The following is a 15,385-nucleotide window of genomic DNA, read 5'->3' as shown; positions in this document are numbered from 1 at the left end:
ATGAGAAATTCAAAAGATGAAATGATGTGATTTAGCAACAGAATACTGCTCAACAGAGTGATTGATTCAGTGCCACACATTGTCCTTCAGAGAGGAGTTGTGCTTAATAGAAGCTGTAGTTTAATCTCTATCTCTGAAACTTCCTTATGTAAAAATGAGTTGCCAGTACCTAAGCCCTGCCAAGAATTCCATTACAGCATTGTAGTTTCCCATGTTCCAGCAGCATTTTGCCACATGTACTAAATATGAGAAGACTTCTCGTTTCTCCTCCATAGAACCGGCAGTAAGGATCAACCATGTAACCCAAGAGCTCACCTAATAAAACAAAATGTACAGTACAAGAAATCAGCCATGGCTATGTTATTTGGAACATTCAGACACATTTAATGCAATAGAATGAATACATATTAATCATAAATTGTCTCTATCGGGGGGAAAATAAGATATTTCACCAAATTATATATATACCCACACACAATAAAATCACACAAAAACATTCACCACATATATTATAAATACTGTATGTATATACATATCACACACACATATATGCAAAGTATTTGAATCTCAAAATGCTTTTTACAGTTATTTATTTTAAACCAAAAATGCTGAACAATAACAGACATTGTGTCATAGACTAGGGCTAAGATTTTCAAAGCTGCCTAAAGGATTTGCAAGGCCAATTCCCATTAAAATCAATGGGAACTGGCACCCAAATCTCCTACTTGGCTTTGAAAATTTTAGCCTTAGATAAGATAACCCATTTTATTCAACTTGGGCAACAGGTCAGAAGCAGCAGTTTATAAATTAGAGAATATTTTTTGCTTGAGTTGACTGTGCTGGCATTTGTATATATGTTTTCTTGATGTGCAAATTTGTTCACTGCAATATATTCTAAATACGTTTAATAATTAGCTACTATAGCTATTTGTTATATAAGAAATGAAGCAGAAAATATCACTTTCCAAATCTGACCTTATTGTCAAGTTCTGTTTGGTAATTTATGTCAGCATCAGAAATCAACTAACTATATGATTCTGTTCATACTTAAAATCTGATCAGGCATAGATATTTACCACTCTGAAAATTTTCAGTTTACTTTCCCACAACATCCACAAAAAATAGATATATTTCACATGGAAACCTAATTTAAACCAACTGTTCCTTTTTACAATATGATTCCCTAGGGGTTGATTTTTATCACTGTAGAAATACTTTTAATCATAAAATAATAAATGTGATCTGTTCACTGACATTGAGTTCCATTCTTCTTTTGGTCTTGAATGATTTGTGTGTTTATAGCCATTACCAGAGTGATGAGAGCTTCACATAACATTTGAGACCACTAGCTTCCCCCAAAGAAAGAAATTTGTATTTAATGTCCTACTGATATACTTAAAGACACAAACCATGGGAAACATGTGAAATTAACTGAAAATTCGTTGAATTGAAAACAATTTATTAAAACACATAGGGGTTATATACATCACTATATTTTCCTGAGCCTATACAGACACAGTATTCTCTATTCCTCATTCTGGGTCATGAGAACAGCAAATACAGTAAAAACAAGAACAAGAATAAGATTATTCTCTTGCTTTTCAATCTTTCTGATGCCCAATTTAATCAAGCGCAACAAAGTCAAGTTCCACTGTTTTCTTAATGTTGAAATGTATTAACATACTATACTATTAATGAAAGACTGTGTTTAAGTAATATTAGGGTTAACAGAAACCAGCGAAATTCAGGAAATGCAAAGTTATGGCTTTGCCCTAAATTCAACTGTGAAAGAAAGAAAGAAAGAAAGACAACTAGCTTTGTTATTGGCTTGTGTCACATTTTCAGCATTATTCAAATGTATTTTTACATTTAAGTTTCTTTCTTTAAATAAATTAATAAGGGGAAAGTAAGTCAATGAGGTGCAAATTTTTTCCTATATATTGCCAGTGTTTTAAAACGGCATCTAAGGGCTTGTCTATGCAGTGCATTAGTCCACAACAGAGATGTATAAACTCCAATGCATACTAGCATGTTGCACGCTAACTAGTCCATGTGGACCCCTGCTGGCACACACTAAGAGTTCCCTGGTGCATGTTTATGTAGTCCCATTTCAAACAGTACTATATTAACGTGCACTAGGGAACTTTTAGTGTGTGCCAGCAGGGTCCCACATAGGTAAGTTAGTGCATGACACACTAGTGTGCACAAGAATCTATACCCCTCTGATGCAGGCTAATGCATGTTGTAGAGAAGCCCTAATTTACTCAAGAGGCAGAAACAGTTCTATATTTCAAATAAATACACACTCAAGTAAGTATATTTTCAAAAAGGGCTGTACACAGAGGGTGAAATGCTATGCTGTGCCTCTAAGAGGTGCAGCATAGAACTCACAGATGGAGAGAGGGCTGAGGTGGTTTTAAGCCACACCTGATTCTGGGCTGCTCCAGGAGCTGCATAATTTAGACAGTCCTTGAAGGCTGTCTAATTTACAACAGCCTTTTCATGCCTGCCTAAGGGCAGCAGCACTGCCCAGAATCTCTGTAGTGCTAGGTGCTGCTGCTCTGCTCTTGGAACACTTCCCGCCACAAACCCCATCCCCAGCTTGCCTCCAACATCAGGTTTCTTCCACAATTCCTGTGCATGAGGAATTCTCTCTCAGATGGATCTGAAACTGTTAGCACCCAATTACACCACTGGTGTCCTTTTACCCAGAGTAATCAGGGGTGAGATTCTCACCTACTGCATGTATTTATAAAAATGCTACACGATTAAGGCCTCAGTTTTCCTCTTCAGGGAAAAAAAGAAAAGGAAAATTTGAATTAATAAAAGTACGTGCATTTCTGTGTACTACATGAACAGCACAACTGCTGATATATACTGATGTTTGCTACTGATTATCAGTATTGTCCAGTATATTTCTGTACTGCAGATCTTGTAGGTATCTAGGGCCATAATCCAGACCTTTAGGGACTTTACATATTAGACTTATTTATGCACATAGGGCCTGATCCAAAGCTCACTGAAGTCCATGGAAAAACTTCTATTGACTTCAGTGGGCTGTGGATTAGGCCCATTTTTTGGTCTAACATGTGCCTCTTTCTAGTGGTTCAGTCCAAAATGGGTATTCTAGTTATTCTTTAACCAGACAAAACAGATCGGAACAGTAATGAAAACATTATATGAAATAAACAATGCTTGAGCAATACTGCAAACAGTATAGCTAACATTTGTTTGACCAAAAAGCAGAATGTACAAAATTAATGCTCCAATTTCATATCCTGTTGCAATTACAAATTTTGTATAGTACCTAATATGTATTACAAAATTATGTAATTAGAGTTGCAACATTTCATGGTGCATCCTGTAATAAGTAATTTAATATAGTGTAAAGCATATGACCAGTTAGAATTTTGGCTGTGAGATGGCATCTGGATCGCCTCAGTTGCTAAATTGAAGTGCAACATGGCTTTCATTTCACTGAGATACGTGCCATATTGTCCTTTCCATAATATGCCACAATCTTTGTTCAGATTATTTAAAAGCAATATCCATTACATTCTCTTCTGTCATTAACTGTTTAAAAACACAATGTAACAAACAAATAAGAATAGGAAAATCTGTCTCTGCTCATCTGAAAATTTCCTTCCTTTGAGTAATAAGGCACACAGATCTGTCAGAATGGATATTTCAGTTTGTTTACATCTTGGGGGCAGGACCAGAACTTGTTAGTCACTGGCAGCAGGGGAATGCCTCACCTCCTGAAGTTCCCTGCATCTGAGATAACTTCCACATGACCAGGATAATTCACATTTACTTTCCTAAATTACAGATTATGTTAAATATACTTTGAGAAAAAGCACAGCAATTTCTCCAACTGCAGAGCATAATAAATTCTATCTAATGACAAAAAATCTAAATCCTTTAATATCAATGTCCATCTCTATTCTGAATGATCCATTTGTTTCCAAGGTGGCCTGGATCTGTGGACCTTATTACTTGAAAAAAAGGAAATTTTCAGGTAAGCATGGACAAATTTTCCTATTCTTTGTACAAAGGACCACAAATCTGTTACAATGTGATTTTCATAGCAGTGTGACTCTAAGGTAGAAGCAGGATCATCTTTTAAATGTTGACTCCTCCATCTTCTCCTGGACCGTAAGGCACAAAGAAAACTTCTGCCAAAAGACAGGAAATGACAATGACTAAGGTAGGTGACCAATGTGCAGAATCTGGTGAACCTATGTACTGATGCCCATTTGGTGTCCAAAAGATCTCAATACAGGATTATCAGCGCTCCTAAAGACTGGACTTTGATGTTTAACTGAAGAAGGAATATATCTTGAATTTACTTAGGAAATGAATGCTATGACAGTTGAGAGAACTACCTGTCTGAATTAAAGGTATGATATTGGGTCTCATTAGAGGAAGCTCCTTAAAATAAAAATTCATCTGACTGGCGATAATAGCCATTAGGAGGCATACCCAATGCATAGCAAGTATAATGGTACCTCCTGCAGGCGTTCAATCTGGGGTAGTATTGTAAGGAGCAAAATCAGGTTCCAAGGTCATACTTGACCTTGTGAGATTGAAATAAAGTTTATGCCCTAAGGAGCATATAATGTTGGGATGTGTACAAAAGTTTCTTTTCTTGGACATGCTGGGAATATTATATTACACAGACCTGGCCTTTTTTCTTGGACACTCTTATACATGCACAATAAAGCCCTCCTGGAGGAACTCAAGGCTATGTTTCATTGATTTAACATGATAATTAAGTTATTTTGCACCATCCCATAGAATAATTTCTATTTGTTGACTTCTCCTTTGGGACCCATGTGAACAAGAATCACTTCATCAAAGTATTCATTTTAAATTTTTCTGGTCCCAGGTGGAGTATTTTTTATTTTATTTTATATCACACCTCCTCTGTGAGATACAGACATCTGAAGATCCAATCAGGCCTGAAAACCATAGTCTCTTCATCCTGCATAGCATAACCTGGGTGGGTAACTGTTGTTCTTGTGTTCTTATCTTTTGTATTGTCCTGCAGAGCAGGACATATAGCAGGGACCTTGCCCAGGTTTGAGAAAGGTCATTCACTGCTTCACATTCTCGGTCCTGACATGTAGAGAAACCACAGGGCACCTTATTTATGTTTCCATATGCAAAGAAGTCAATCACCAATCCTCCAAATTGATTTATGATGAGGGATATATTTCTAGGTGAAGGAGCCACACTGCTAATCTGACTTCTACCATGTATATCTTGGTGTTCTTCTCCATCTTGTCAGGCAGTACATATAGAGAAAGGTAACTCTGCTCCGAGACTCACTCTCTCTAGGGTGGGGCTGGTTATGTTCTTCCCAGTTATTATGAAAACCCTATTAGACACATTAACTGCCATGACTAGAACAAGTCTTATCTATGGAAGGAAAAGTGCTCCAAGACCTCAATGAATCATTGTGTTCCAGCTCATGGATGTTGTGGTCTTTCTTTCTGGTACACAATCCCTAAACTGAATTGGGAAAATCCCTTAAAATAAAAAACAAAACAAAACCATTGTGTTCCAGCTCATGGATGTTGTGGTCTTTCTTTCTGGTACACAATCCCTAAACTGAATTGGGAAAATCCCTTAAAATAAAAAACAAAACAAAACCAAATCTGATTTTCTGCATTCACCATTTGTGGGAGCAGATAACATAAAATTAGAGACAGATCATTGCCAAAGGATGAGATATGGTGATGGGAATACCTGGAATTATTAGATAGGTATCATATGAATTCTGGGTCACTGAATCATACCTGTGTATAAGATCAGAATTCCCAATGGGTTCCAGTAAAAATTGGATTTTTGTTTCTGTGACAGAACTTATTTTCCATTATGGCCATCTTCATCTTCTAGTAACAGTCTTCTGGGAGAAGACCTGGTACCTGATAGTATTCATCCACAGCCCAGGCATATGATTCATTTCGCTGGCACCATGTATTTGTCCTGATACTCCAGGAACCATATCACTCTGTACATTTGCTTCAGCTTTCTCTCTGAACAGAACCCTAATCAGAAAAATCATCTTGAAAGAGATAAGTGAATCTCTGTCTTCCCTAAAGTCAATGTTATTGCTACCATGATGCTGGAGAGAGAGACCTTGGGAGCACATGAAAGATCAAATGGTTATGATCAAAGTTAGGAAAAGAAAAAGACTGCCATCCATCTGCAAAACATAAAAATTGTCTGAGGATGGTAAAATGGGAATGCTTTGAAGATAAGCCTCCTTTAGGAACTTATTTAGATGTTTCAGACAGGGCTCTGCTCTGTTTTTCCTAATTCTCTGAGGCTAGAAAGCTGATTGGGGGGGCGGGGGCATTGTAACACTCAAGTCTGAAGAATATGATGGATGATTTCATTCATGCTGTGGCCTCTCCATTGGTTGCTGAAACGGGGAATGAGACAAAGCTATCTCCCTGTTTCTTGCACAGTTCCTTAAGGTACCTCCACTGGACAATGTCCAGTGACCTCATCTGATCAAAGCTCTTTTGCTCTGAAATTGAAAGAGCCTGGAACAAATCAGGGCTCTAATTCCAGACCTGCAGATAGCTCTGAGACAATACAGGGTAGTTACTGACTCCGCACTTGTTCTAGCTATTACTTGCAAAGAGGTATTTTCTCCTGTTATACTTTAGGGACTACTTCAATACATCTGTATTCCTTCCAGTAGTGTCTGGCCGGAGCCAGGATTATAAATTGACTTTTCTGATTACTGTGAATAGCCTCAGTTCCCCATAAAGCTTCCTATTGTATCACTAAGAGAGCTTGGGAACTGATTTGTCCAAGCATCTGTTCCTAAGAACTAAAGCCCCATATACAAGCGTGCAACAGATTTGAATCCTACTTTTTTAAAAAACATATATTTTACTATTTGATTCTCCAACTCTAATTTGGACTGTCAGGCTTCCTCCCCAAAGGAGGAAGAATTATCCTTGTAATTGTTTTTGTAAGGTGTGTGTATGCACACCTGAAGGAATCAGCATATGTCTATGCCCGGGTCTTTTCTGCATTAATATATCCTGCTGCATTCCATGAAGTTGAGGAGGGGAACCAAGTGCTGAGGATTATTTCCCATGCTGCACTCTGTGAAGGTGATATGGGGAACTGAGTATCAAGGATTATCTGTCCTGTTGCACTCCATGAATGTGAGCTGGGGAAACAGCACTGATTTTACTATTTATTTATTTCCCTTTTGGGAGTTTGTCCCCATAATCCTGCTTCAGACACACAAGTGAACTTGAGCTCACAGATTGCTCTGGAAAGATTGAAGTGGCTAGTGATCCTCCTGTCCTCATTGAAGCTGGGTTTATATGTCTCCCCTTCTCCACATGGATCCCTTCTAGGTCTCTCAAGGAAGATACTGGCTCAAGGATGGGCTCCCCAGATGTTCTACCCCTCTCTACTGCCTGGGATCCATATGGGCCAGGTAGGTCTATCTTTCCCATGGAGGCCTCAGCCTGGGCTATGCATAGCAAAGCGATCCCTGAGAGGGAGGGGCCCTGTAATAAAGATGGCAGCAGAGGAAGGGAGCTAGGCCCCAAGGCCCTTTACTGCAGTCTCTGGTGTGAAAGCAATGTGAGTTAAGCACCTAAATAACTTTAAAAATCTGGCCCTAGGTTTTTCGGGGAATGCATCATGCTGAATTTTCAATCTCTGAATTAGCTGAAATTTGTATAAAATCACATGTAGACTGACAGCTAGCCATTCATTAACTGCACCTCAGAGGCAGTTTAGATATATTATTAATTAAAATGTGTATGGAATCAGTAAGGCTCCTGAAATACCCTCCTGAAATGTGTATTTTAGATAGAAATATGTGAACTAAGTGTATAGAGCTAGCCCCTCCTAATTTGGGTCAAATCATACACCCCATTTAGGAGATCTTAAAGCATAGGTATGTTAACCGCACATAACTGACCTAATGTCTCTTTGGAGGCTGCAGAATCTGTGGCACTTGTGATAGCCCTCAAACATGCACAGGTTATTCCACTGTTGATGATACACATGCTTAAGATCAGAATCAAGCTCTAAGGGTTCAACAAGGGTACTCAGAGCTAACTAACACTGAGACTTCTTCCTCCAAGTTCCTGTGTCAGTCACGGCTTTAGGTTCAGGGCACATGGCCCTCCATATGCACATCTTACGTATGATATCAATTTTATTTCCTCTCACACGTAGTTCTGTTTACATAACCCTCATTATAATACCCCTTCACTCCACAACAGGAATCACCAAACCAACTCTATAATTAGATTGTCACTGTACTGATTAGTTGAAAAAGGATGAGAAAACGTATGTTTGCTGGATCACTATAATAATGACAGCGAGATACACGTAAGTCATAAATTGAAACACAAGCCACTCAAGTTGATTATTAGCACTGCCCTTTCATTCAGGTGGGTAGAAATTAATGGGCCACTCAATATCTCTCCACACAAATTTAATATTAGGTTATAATTATACAAAATGAAACCAAATAGATAATTAGTTAAGATATACATAATATGTTCACGTGGCTTTGCATTACAGCTTTGTGCCAAATTTCAGCCATACCGGAAACAATACAAAGCCTCAGCTGGAATTTTTCACAGAGTTACAAGAGCCCTCTTTAAATTTGATTCTGAGCACAACAGGATCTTTGTCAGTTGTCCTGGCAATTTAAATAGTAGCTTAGCAATGAACTAAAGAACAGCAGTACACAAAGAGCTATATGGTTTGGGGTTCTTTGAAACTTTAATTGTTTGTGCTGTAAGCTGAATAAAGGTTTGTGTGGTAACCGAAAGATTATCTCTTGTTTTAGTATTTTCTGCATTTATTTTGACCAATATATATATTTTTATTGGATGATTTTAAATTACACAAAAATCTCCTTGTTTTTTCAAATACTTTTTATTAGGTTGTTACGCTTATCTTATTTTGCTAATGTAGCTTTCCTTATACAAATGGCTATTTTTCAAATAGTTTTAAAGTTTAATATTATTTAGAAAGGTAAAATTATGTCAGCATTTGACCACAAATATACTGTGAATATTTGAAGTCAATGAGAATCATTCAGTGTTTCACCTTTTTTAAGCCAAAGTTTCTGCAACAGTTGTATAGACAAATGTAGGTGAAGCCAGTAATAAATCTATCATGGAACATGCTTTGGTAACCAAAGACCCTTATTTACAATAAGAACATAAGAATGGCCGTACTGGGTCAGACCAAAGGTCCATCTAGCCCAGTATCCTGTCTACCAACAGTGGCCAATGCCAGGTGCCTCAGAGGGAGTGAACCCAACAGGCAATGATCAAGTGATCTCTCTCCTGCCATCCATCTCCACCCCCTGACAAACAGAGGCTAGGGACACCCTTCCTTACCCATCCTGGCTAATATCCATTTACGGACTTAACCTCCATGAATTTATCCAGTTCTCTTTTAAACGCTGTTATAGTCCTAGCCTTCATAACCTCCTCAGGCAAGGAGTCCACAAGTTGACTGTGCGCTGTGTGAAGAAGAACTTCCTTTTGTTTTAAACCTGCTGCCCATTAATTTCATTTGGTGGCCCCTAGTTCTTGTATTATGGGAACAAGTAAATAACTTTTCCTTATTTACTTTCTCTGCATCACTCATGATTTTATATACCTCTATCATATCCCCCCTTAGTCTCCTCTTTTCCAAGCTGAAAAGTCCTAGCCTCTTTAATCTCTCCTCATATGGGACCCATTCCAAACCCCTAATCATTTTAGTTGCCCTTCTCTGAACCTTTTCTAGTGCCAGTATATCTTTTTTGAGATGAGGAGACCACATCTGTACGCAGTATTCAAGATGTGAGCATACCATGGATTTATATAAGGGCAATAAGATACTCTCCGTCTTATTTTCTATCCCCTTTTTAATGATTCCTAACATCTTGTTTGCTTTTTTGACCACCGCTGCACACTGCGTGGACGTCTTCAGAGAACTATCCACGATGACTCCAAGATCTTTTTCCTGATTCGTTGTAGCTAAATTAGCCCCCATCATATTGTATGTATAGTCGGGGTTATTTCTTCCAATGTGCATTACTTTACATTTATCCACATTAAATTTCATTTGCCATTTTGTTGCCCAATCACTTAGTTTTGTGAGATCTTTTTGAAGTTCTTCACAGTTTGCTTTGGTCTTAACTATCTTGAGCAGTTTAGTATCATCTGCAAACTTTGCCACCTCACTTTTTACCCCTTTCTCCAGATCATTTATGAATAAGTTGAATAGGATTGGTCCTAGGACTGACCCTTGGGGGACACCACTTGTTACCCCTCTCCATTCTGAATGAACAAAGCTGCCCATTTTCAAGACTTAAAATTGCAGGGCTGCCCTGGTGATTTCTACTCCAATTTTCATAATTCCCTTTGTATTTTTATTTTTTAAAAGATATGTAAATAAATAGCTTGAAAAACTCCTATAACTAGATTCACAAAAAAAACCCACTTTAAACAGAGCTATGATTGAGACTTTGATACCTTTCTGAAAAAATTATGGTGTTCTATTAGTTAGAAAACAAGACAATCCCCCCCCCACCACCACCACTCCCCTCCTTCCCGCCAAAACTCACAACTCTATATAATTGGCAATTTTTCATTTATGGTTCTACTAATAATAGTACTTGGACCTGCTAGTGAAGGCAGGGGGCTGGACTCGATAACCTTTCGGGGTCCCTTCCAGTTCTATGAGATAAGTATATATAATAACACAACTCCTACATTCCTGACAACCGCCACCTACTGCGTAAAGGCATTTTTGGATGGATGATTTAAGGGCAGATCTATATATCCGTATGATGTGGACCCTGCACTGGAAAGGGCCCCCAATTTTAGCTATCAACAAGTGGTGCACAGTTGATAACCAACTGCCTTCACTGATATAATACAAAGGATTGAGCAAACACAGGAAAAGGACCCTCTCAGGGGCTCTCAGATTATGTTGCATTACATGGATTGATACAGTCTTTAATTACATACTGTTTGTTCCACAGGACCTCTGCCTTAGGCAGTGGCATAGAATGCAGTGTGAATGAGGCAGAATGTTCCAGAATAAATAGAACGTTCTCTTGTGTTTAAGGCACATTAGGACCCAGAAGAGCTGGGTGCTATTTCTGGTTCTGCCATAGACTTCCTATGTGACACTAAACTATCTAAATGTATACACACAAGAGGTCAAATCAAGGCAACCTGATTTTTCACATTTTCTAGCCTTTGAGATTTAATTTTCTTTCAGTGTAATTTTTTGTATCCCATAGTTTTGGCTGGGAGAACCTAGGAAAATTGAGCAATGTCACTTTCATAAATTTGACTTCCAAAAGTACATTAGGAATCAGTGTTTCAACCCACATTCTATCACCACAGAAGCCCAATGCCCATTAAATAAATAGTACCAGAATCCTTATGGTTGTTTATAAACTAGCAATTTATTTATCATTATTTATTATCCTATGCGTAATAAAGGGTAACTGCCAGACTGTTTCCACTCTCAGAATTGCAGTATGCTGGACTAAATGTAAAGTTAAGTTTTAGAGCAAGAGATTCATAAGGCACACCTATGCACCTACAGAGAAAATATTTGCCAAAGGTTGGAAACAAAATAATGACTGAAAACAAATGTATATTCTTAATAAATAACCACAATATTAAGATGCCTTCAAAATATATAGATCTGATACACAGCAGGTGTAAATGGGCACAGCCACAACACCTGCTGACAATCTGGCCCAGTGTAATATTGCACCAGTGTACGTGTTCTGCAATTTTGTATGAATTCCTATGTAGGTCTTTAAAATTCAGACTTCAAAATAATAATGCATCTGACCATAGCCAGAAAGTGGTTCATGGTCAAGCTGAGTGGTATCCTGCTCTGACCAATATAACTTATACATTTTCAACACAATACATGTTACAAAAATATAAGTTATGACTTTAAGGAAATATATGAAGCCAGCAAAGGTTTGTAATACTTATTGAAATATTTATGGAGTCAGTTTCCATGAAATCTGTCTACAGGTTGTTTTATTTATTTATAACGTATCTAGCTCTATAAACTAGTAAAGGACTAATAGCACGGTATACCCTTCACATGGTTCAGTACAGTATCTTCGTTCACAGTGAGTATCATTTGATACATTTGTGGAGCAACGTCACCTTTCTTTAACTTTTTATCTGATCATTTGTACATCAAATTACAAATGTGTAAAAAAAAAAATTTAAAAACCCAACACATAAGCAGATGCTCATGGAAACTAGGGATGAATAAGTTTCATGATTGAGAAAATGAGTGCTTGTATGAGAAATAGAGTGTCAGCTAGTGAGCACGTGCATGAGTAATCACTGGGGAAATGTCCAGTGTTTAGGGCACTAATACAGGAGTTGGGAGACCTGTGTTCAATTCCCTGCTCTATCACAGACTGTGTGACCTCTAGTTGATCATTTCATCTTTTAGTTCCCTCTCTATAAAATGGGATTATAAAAAGGTGCTTCACAACTGCCTTTATATGAAAGTTAACCCAGATCTGCCTGACATATGGGTAACTGGGTAGAGGGAAAGTGTCTGTGGGGGTAACTATTGAATGGGAAGGGCATGCATGTTCTTTCCCCTCTAGCTTACCTGGAAAGGACTCTGGCAATTAGGACCTACTATTTTGATTACCTTGCTTTTTGTTTGAAATCCTGTGTGAATCAATAAAAGACAAAAGGAATTGAAACTGCCACTGGGGAGAGCATTAATTCATTTCCCCCCTCTTGTAATTCTGCTCACTGACCTACAGCAGATATCAGTACTCACGTTTCCCTATCTCACACAGGTGTTGTAAGGATACATATATAAGAGACTTTGAGGCACTCAGACATTTTGATTCTGGGAGCATCATAAGTACCTGATATAGATGAATGGCTATGTCCCCCCGCCTCCAAGAAGGATATCAAATTTGTCTCCAATATTAAGAAGTTATTGGATCAAATTATTTTTCTCTCATTTGACATATGACAAGATTTTTGCTATATGAAGAATTAAAAAGTAGATACATATTAACCTAACACAGAGACATCAGTAAAAGACATGTTCGTTTTTGCCTGAAAGTAAATGTACTGGCACCTGAAGAGAGGAAATATTTCGCAGGACCATGAAATCAGAAGAATCCTCCAAAAATGTACATATTAATCATGTTGAACTATTACAAGCATGATATAGTTATACACCTACTACACTTTTTCAAATTTCATGCCAGCCTGATTTGAATAAATTCATTCAATTTCATAGCCAGAGTGAACATACATTTAAAGAGAATATCACAAATACCTATCTCCTAATAATACACTTCATCTCTGATTTGTTTGAATAGCAATGAAAATTATGACAACAGTTCATGGAGTCAGAGCCATTCATTGGTGAGAAAACTGAAATGCAGAGTACATGCAACTGCCTGCCTGTAGCGGGGTGGTCACCAGCTACTGCCCCAAGGGGTTTAAAACAGCCCAGGAGAGGGCCATGGCTGGGGGCAAGCAGGCACAGCTGCGGCCACGCCCCAAACAGACCTCAGCTAGCCCTTATAAAAGGGCTGTGAGCCAGAGGCTCAGAGACACTCTTCCTCTAGCTCTTGAAGGAGAAGGGTCTGGCTGCCTGGGAGCTGACAAAGGTACCTAGAGTGGGACAGGGCTGGGGGAAAGCCAGAGGAGCTGGGGAGCTCCAGCCTGGAAACCCCCCAGGCTGCAGGCCTTGTTAAAGGCCAAGAAGGGTACTGAGGTTGCAGAAGGCAGCCCAAGGGTAGGCAGAGGCAGCAGGTCCAAATCCTCCTTGCTGATGATGAGTGGCAATTATACTGCAGTCCGCCCCAGTGAATGGGGTCTAGATGGTGACTGGCAGTAGCCAAAGACTGAGGTGAGGTGGGGGGGTCCCTGGGGTGGGGAGAGCCAGTGGGGTACTGCAGGGGACACTGGCCTGCAGAGGGTGCTCCTGGGTCGAAGAGCTAATTCCCAGGATGATGACAGGAGGTACTGCAGGGGTGAGTTGTTGCCCTGTGACACTGCCACATATGGGTACACTTGGCACCTGAACAAATTATTATATATTATTTGTATTAGAGTAAAATCTAGAGGCTCAAGGAACTGCACTGTACTAAGCAAGGTATATAGTGTAAGTGTCCATGCCCCAAAGAGCTTGCACTGTAAATGGATGAAGGCACAGAGAGATGAAGTGGCTTGCTTAAGGTCATACTGGCAGAATTGGGAATAGAACCTTGTTCTTCTGACTCCCTGTCCACTGAACCACATTCTGTCCCCCCCCTAAAATGTTTGCAAGACTTCTTCAGCAGTTCAGTGTCTTTGTGGGGCATGTTTCAAAGAGTGATATGCTGCAGAAGACATTACCCTGCTCTCTTTTCTTTAATTGAAGAATTTTTAACCTTTTTACACCACATGGAGCAATAATGTATTTTAAAAAGTTAAATTAGTATATGTGCTGTTGTCTGTATCACTGAGGTATAATATATACTGTTGCTAGTAAATGAAAGGATGAACAAATTTACAGGTTTATCACAGGATAAAATTACAGCACATGCCTTTTCTACAACCTAGTATAGAAAAATAAATGGTGCATATGCTTCTGTAATAAAATGCAGCTGAATTAATAGTAATTTTACTGGAGTAGGAAACACACTTTTATACTGACAGAGTAATTAAGTATATTTTAAGTCTCTCAAACCAAGTCTAGAGGTGAATTTTGCAAAGGATAAATGTCACTATCTATAATCCTGTATGCAACAAATCTGTTCAATTATTAATATAAAACTGAGCTACACATTAAAACCATAGGCATGTAAAATAAGAATCTTCATCAAGATATATAGTGCATCAAGATATCATGCACTATATAGTGACGAGAGAAAAATTTCATTCCACTATTTGAAAAGCAGGATTTATAGTACACAGAATGAAATCAAACAAAGTCATTCTTCATATCCAGCAACTGCAATTTTATCATTTCTCTCTGAAGTCAAAATACTGCTGAGAGAAATTTGATGGACCAGATTCACCAATATGCTTAGGCTGTTTCATACAACTCCAGTGACATATACAGTTGAACCTCAGAGTTACAAATACCAGAGGTACGAACTGACTGCTTACTTCCAGTTCCAAATGAACTGGTTGGCCAATCAGGCAGCAGAGAGGGTGGGGGGAAAGTAAATACAGTTCAGTACTGTGTTAAACGTAAACTACTTAAAAAAAAAAAAAAAAAAGGGGGGGGGGGAGTTTAAAGAAGACTTGATAAGTTAAGGAAACTGTTTCTGTGCTTGTTTCGTTTAAATTAAGATGGTTAAAAGCAGCATTTTTCT

The 15,385-nt window shown here is 38.5% G+C and overlaps 1 protein-coding gene across 1 annotated transcript in view; it reads right to left on the bottom strand.

Moving 5' to 3' along the window:
* The window catches only part of PLCE1 (phospholipase C epsilon 1), a 288,279-nt gene that overhangs the window by 87,679 nt on the left and 185,215 nt on the right, over positions 1-15,385 (bottom strand). Inside the window, exon 4 of the mRNA XM_065407590.1 lies at positions 170-315. Coding sequence (XP_065263662.1) covers positions 170-315 — 146 coding nt within the window. The remainder of the gene's footprint in view (positions 1-169; positions 316-15,385) is intronic.

The sequence above is a fragment of the Emys orbicularis genome, chromosome 7 (genome assembly GCF_028017835.1).
Source record: "Emys orbicularis isolate rEmyOrb1 chromosome 7, rEmyOrb1.hap1, whole genome shotgun sequence".
Classification (NCBI taxonomy): Eukaryota; Metazoa; Chordata; order Testudines; family Emydidae; genus Emys; species Emys orbicularis.
This window is presented reverse-complemented; position numbering and strand designations above follow the sequence as displayed.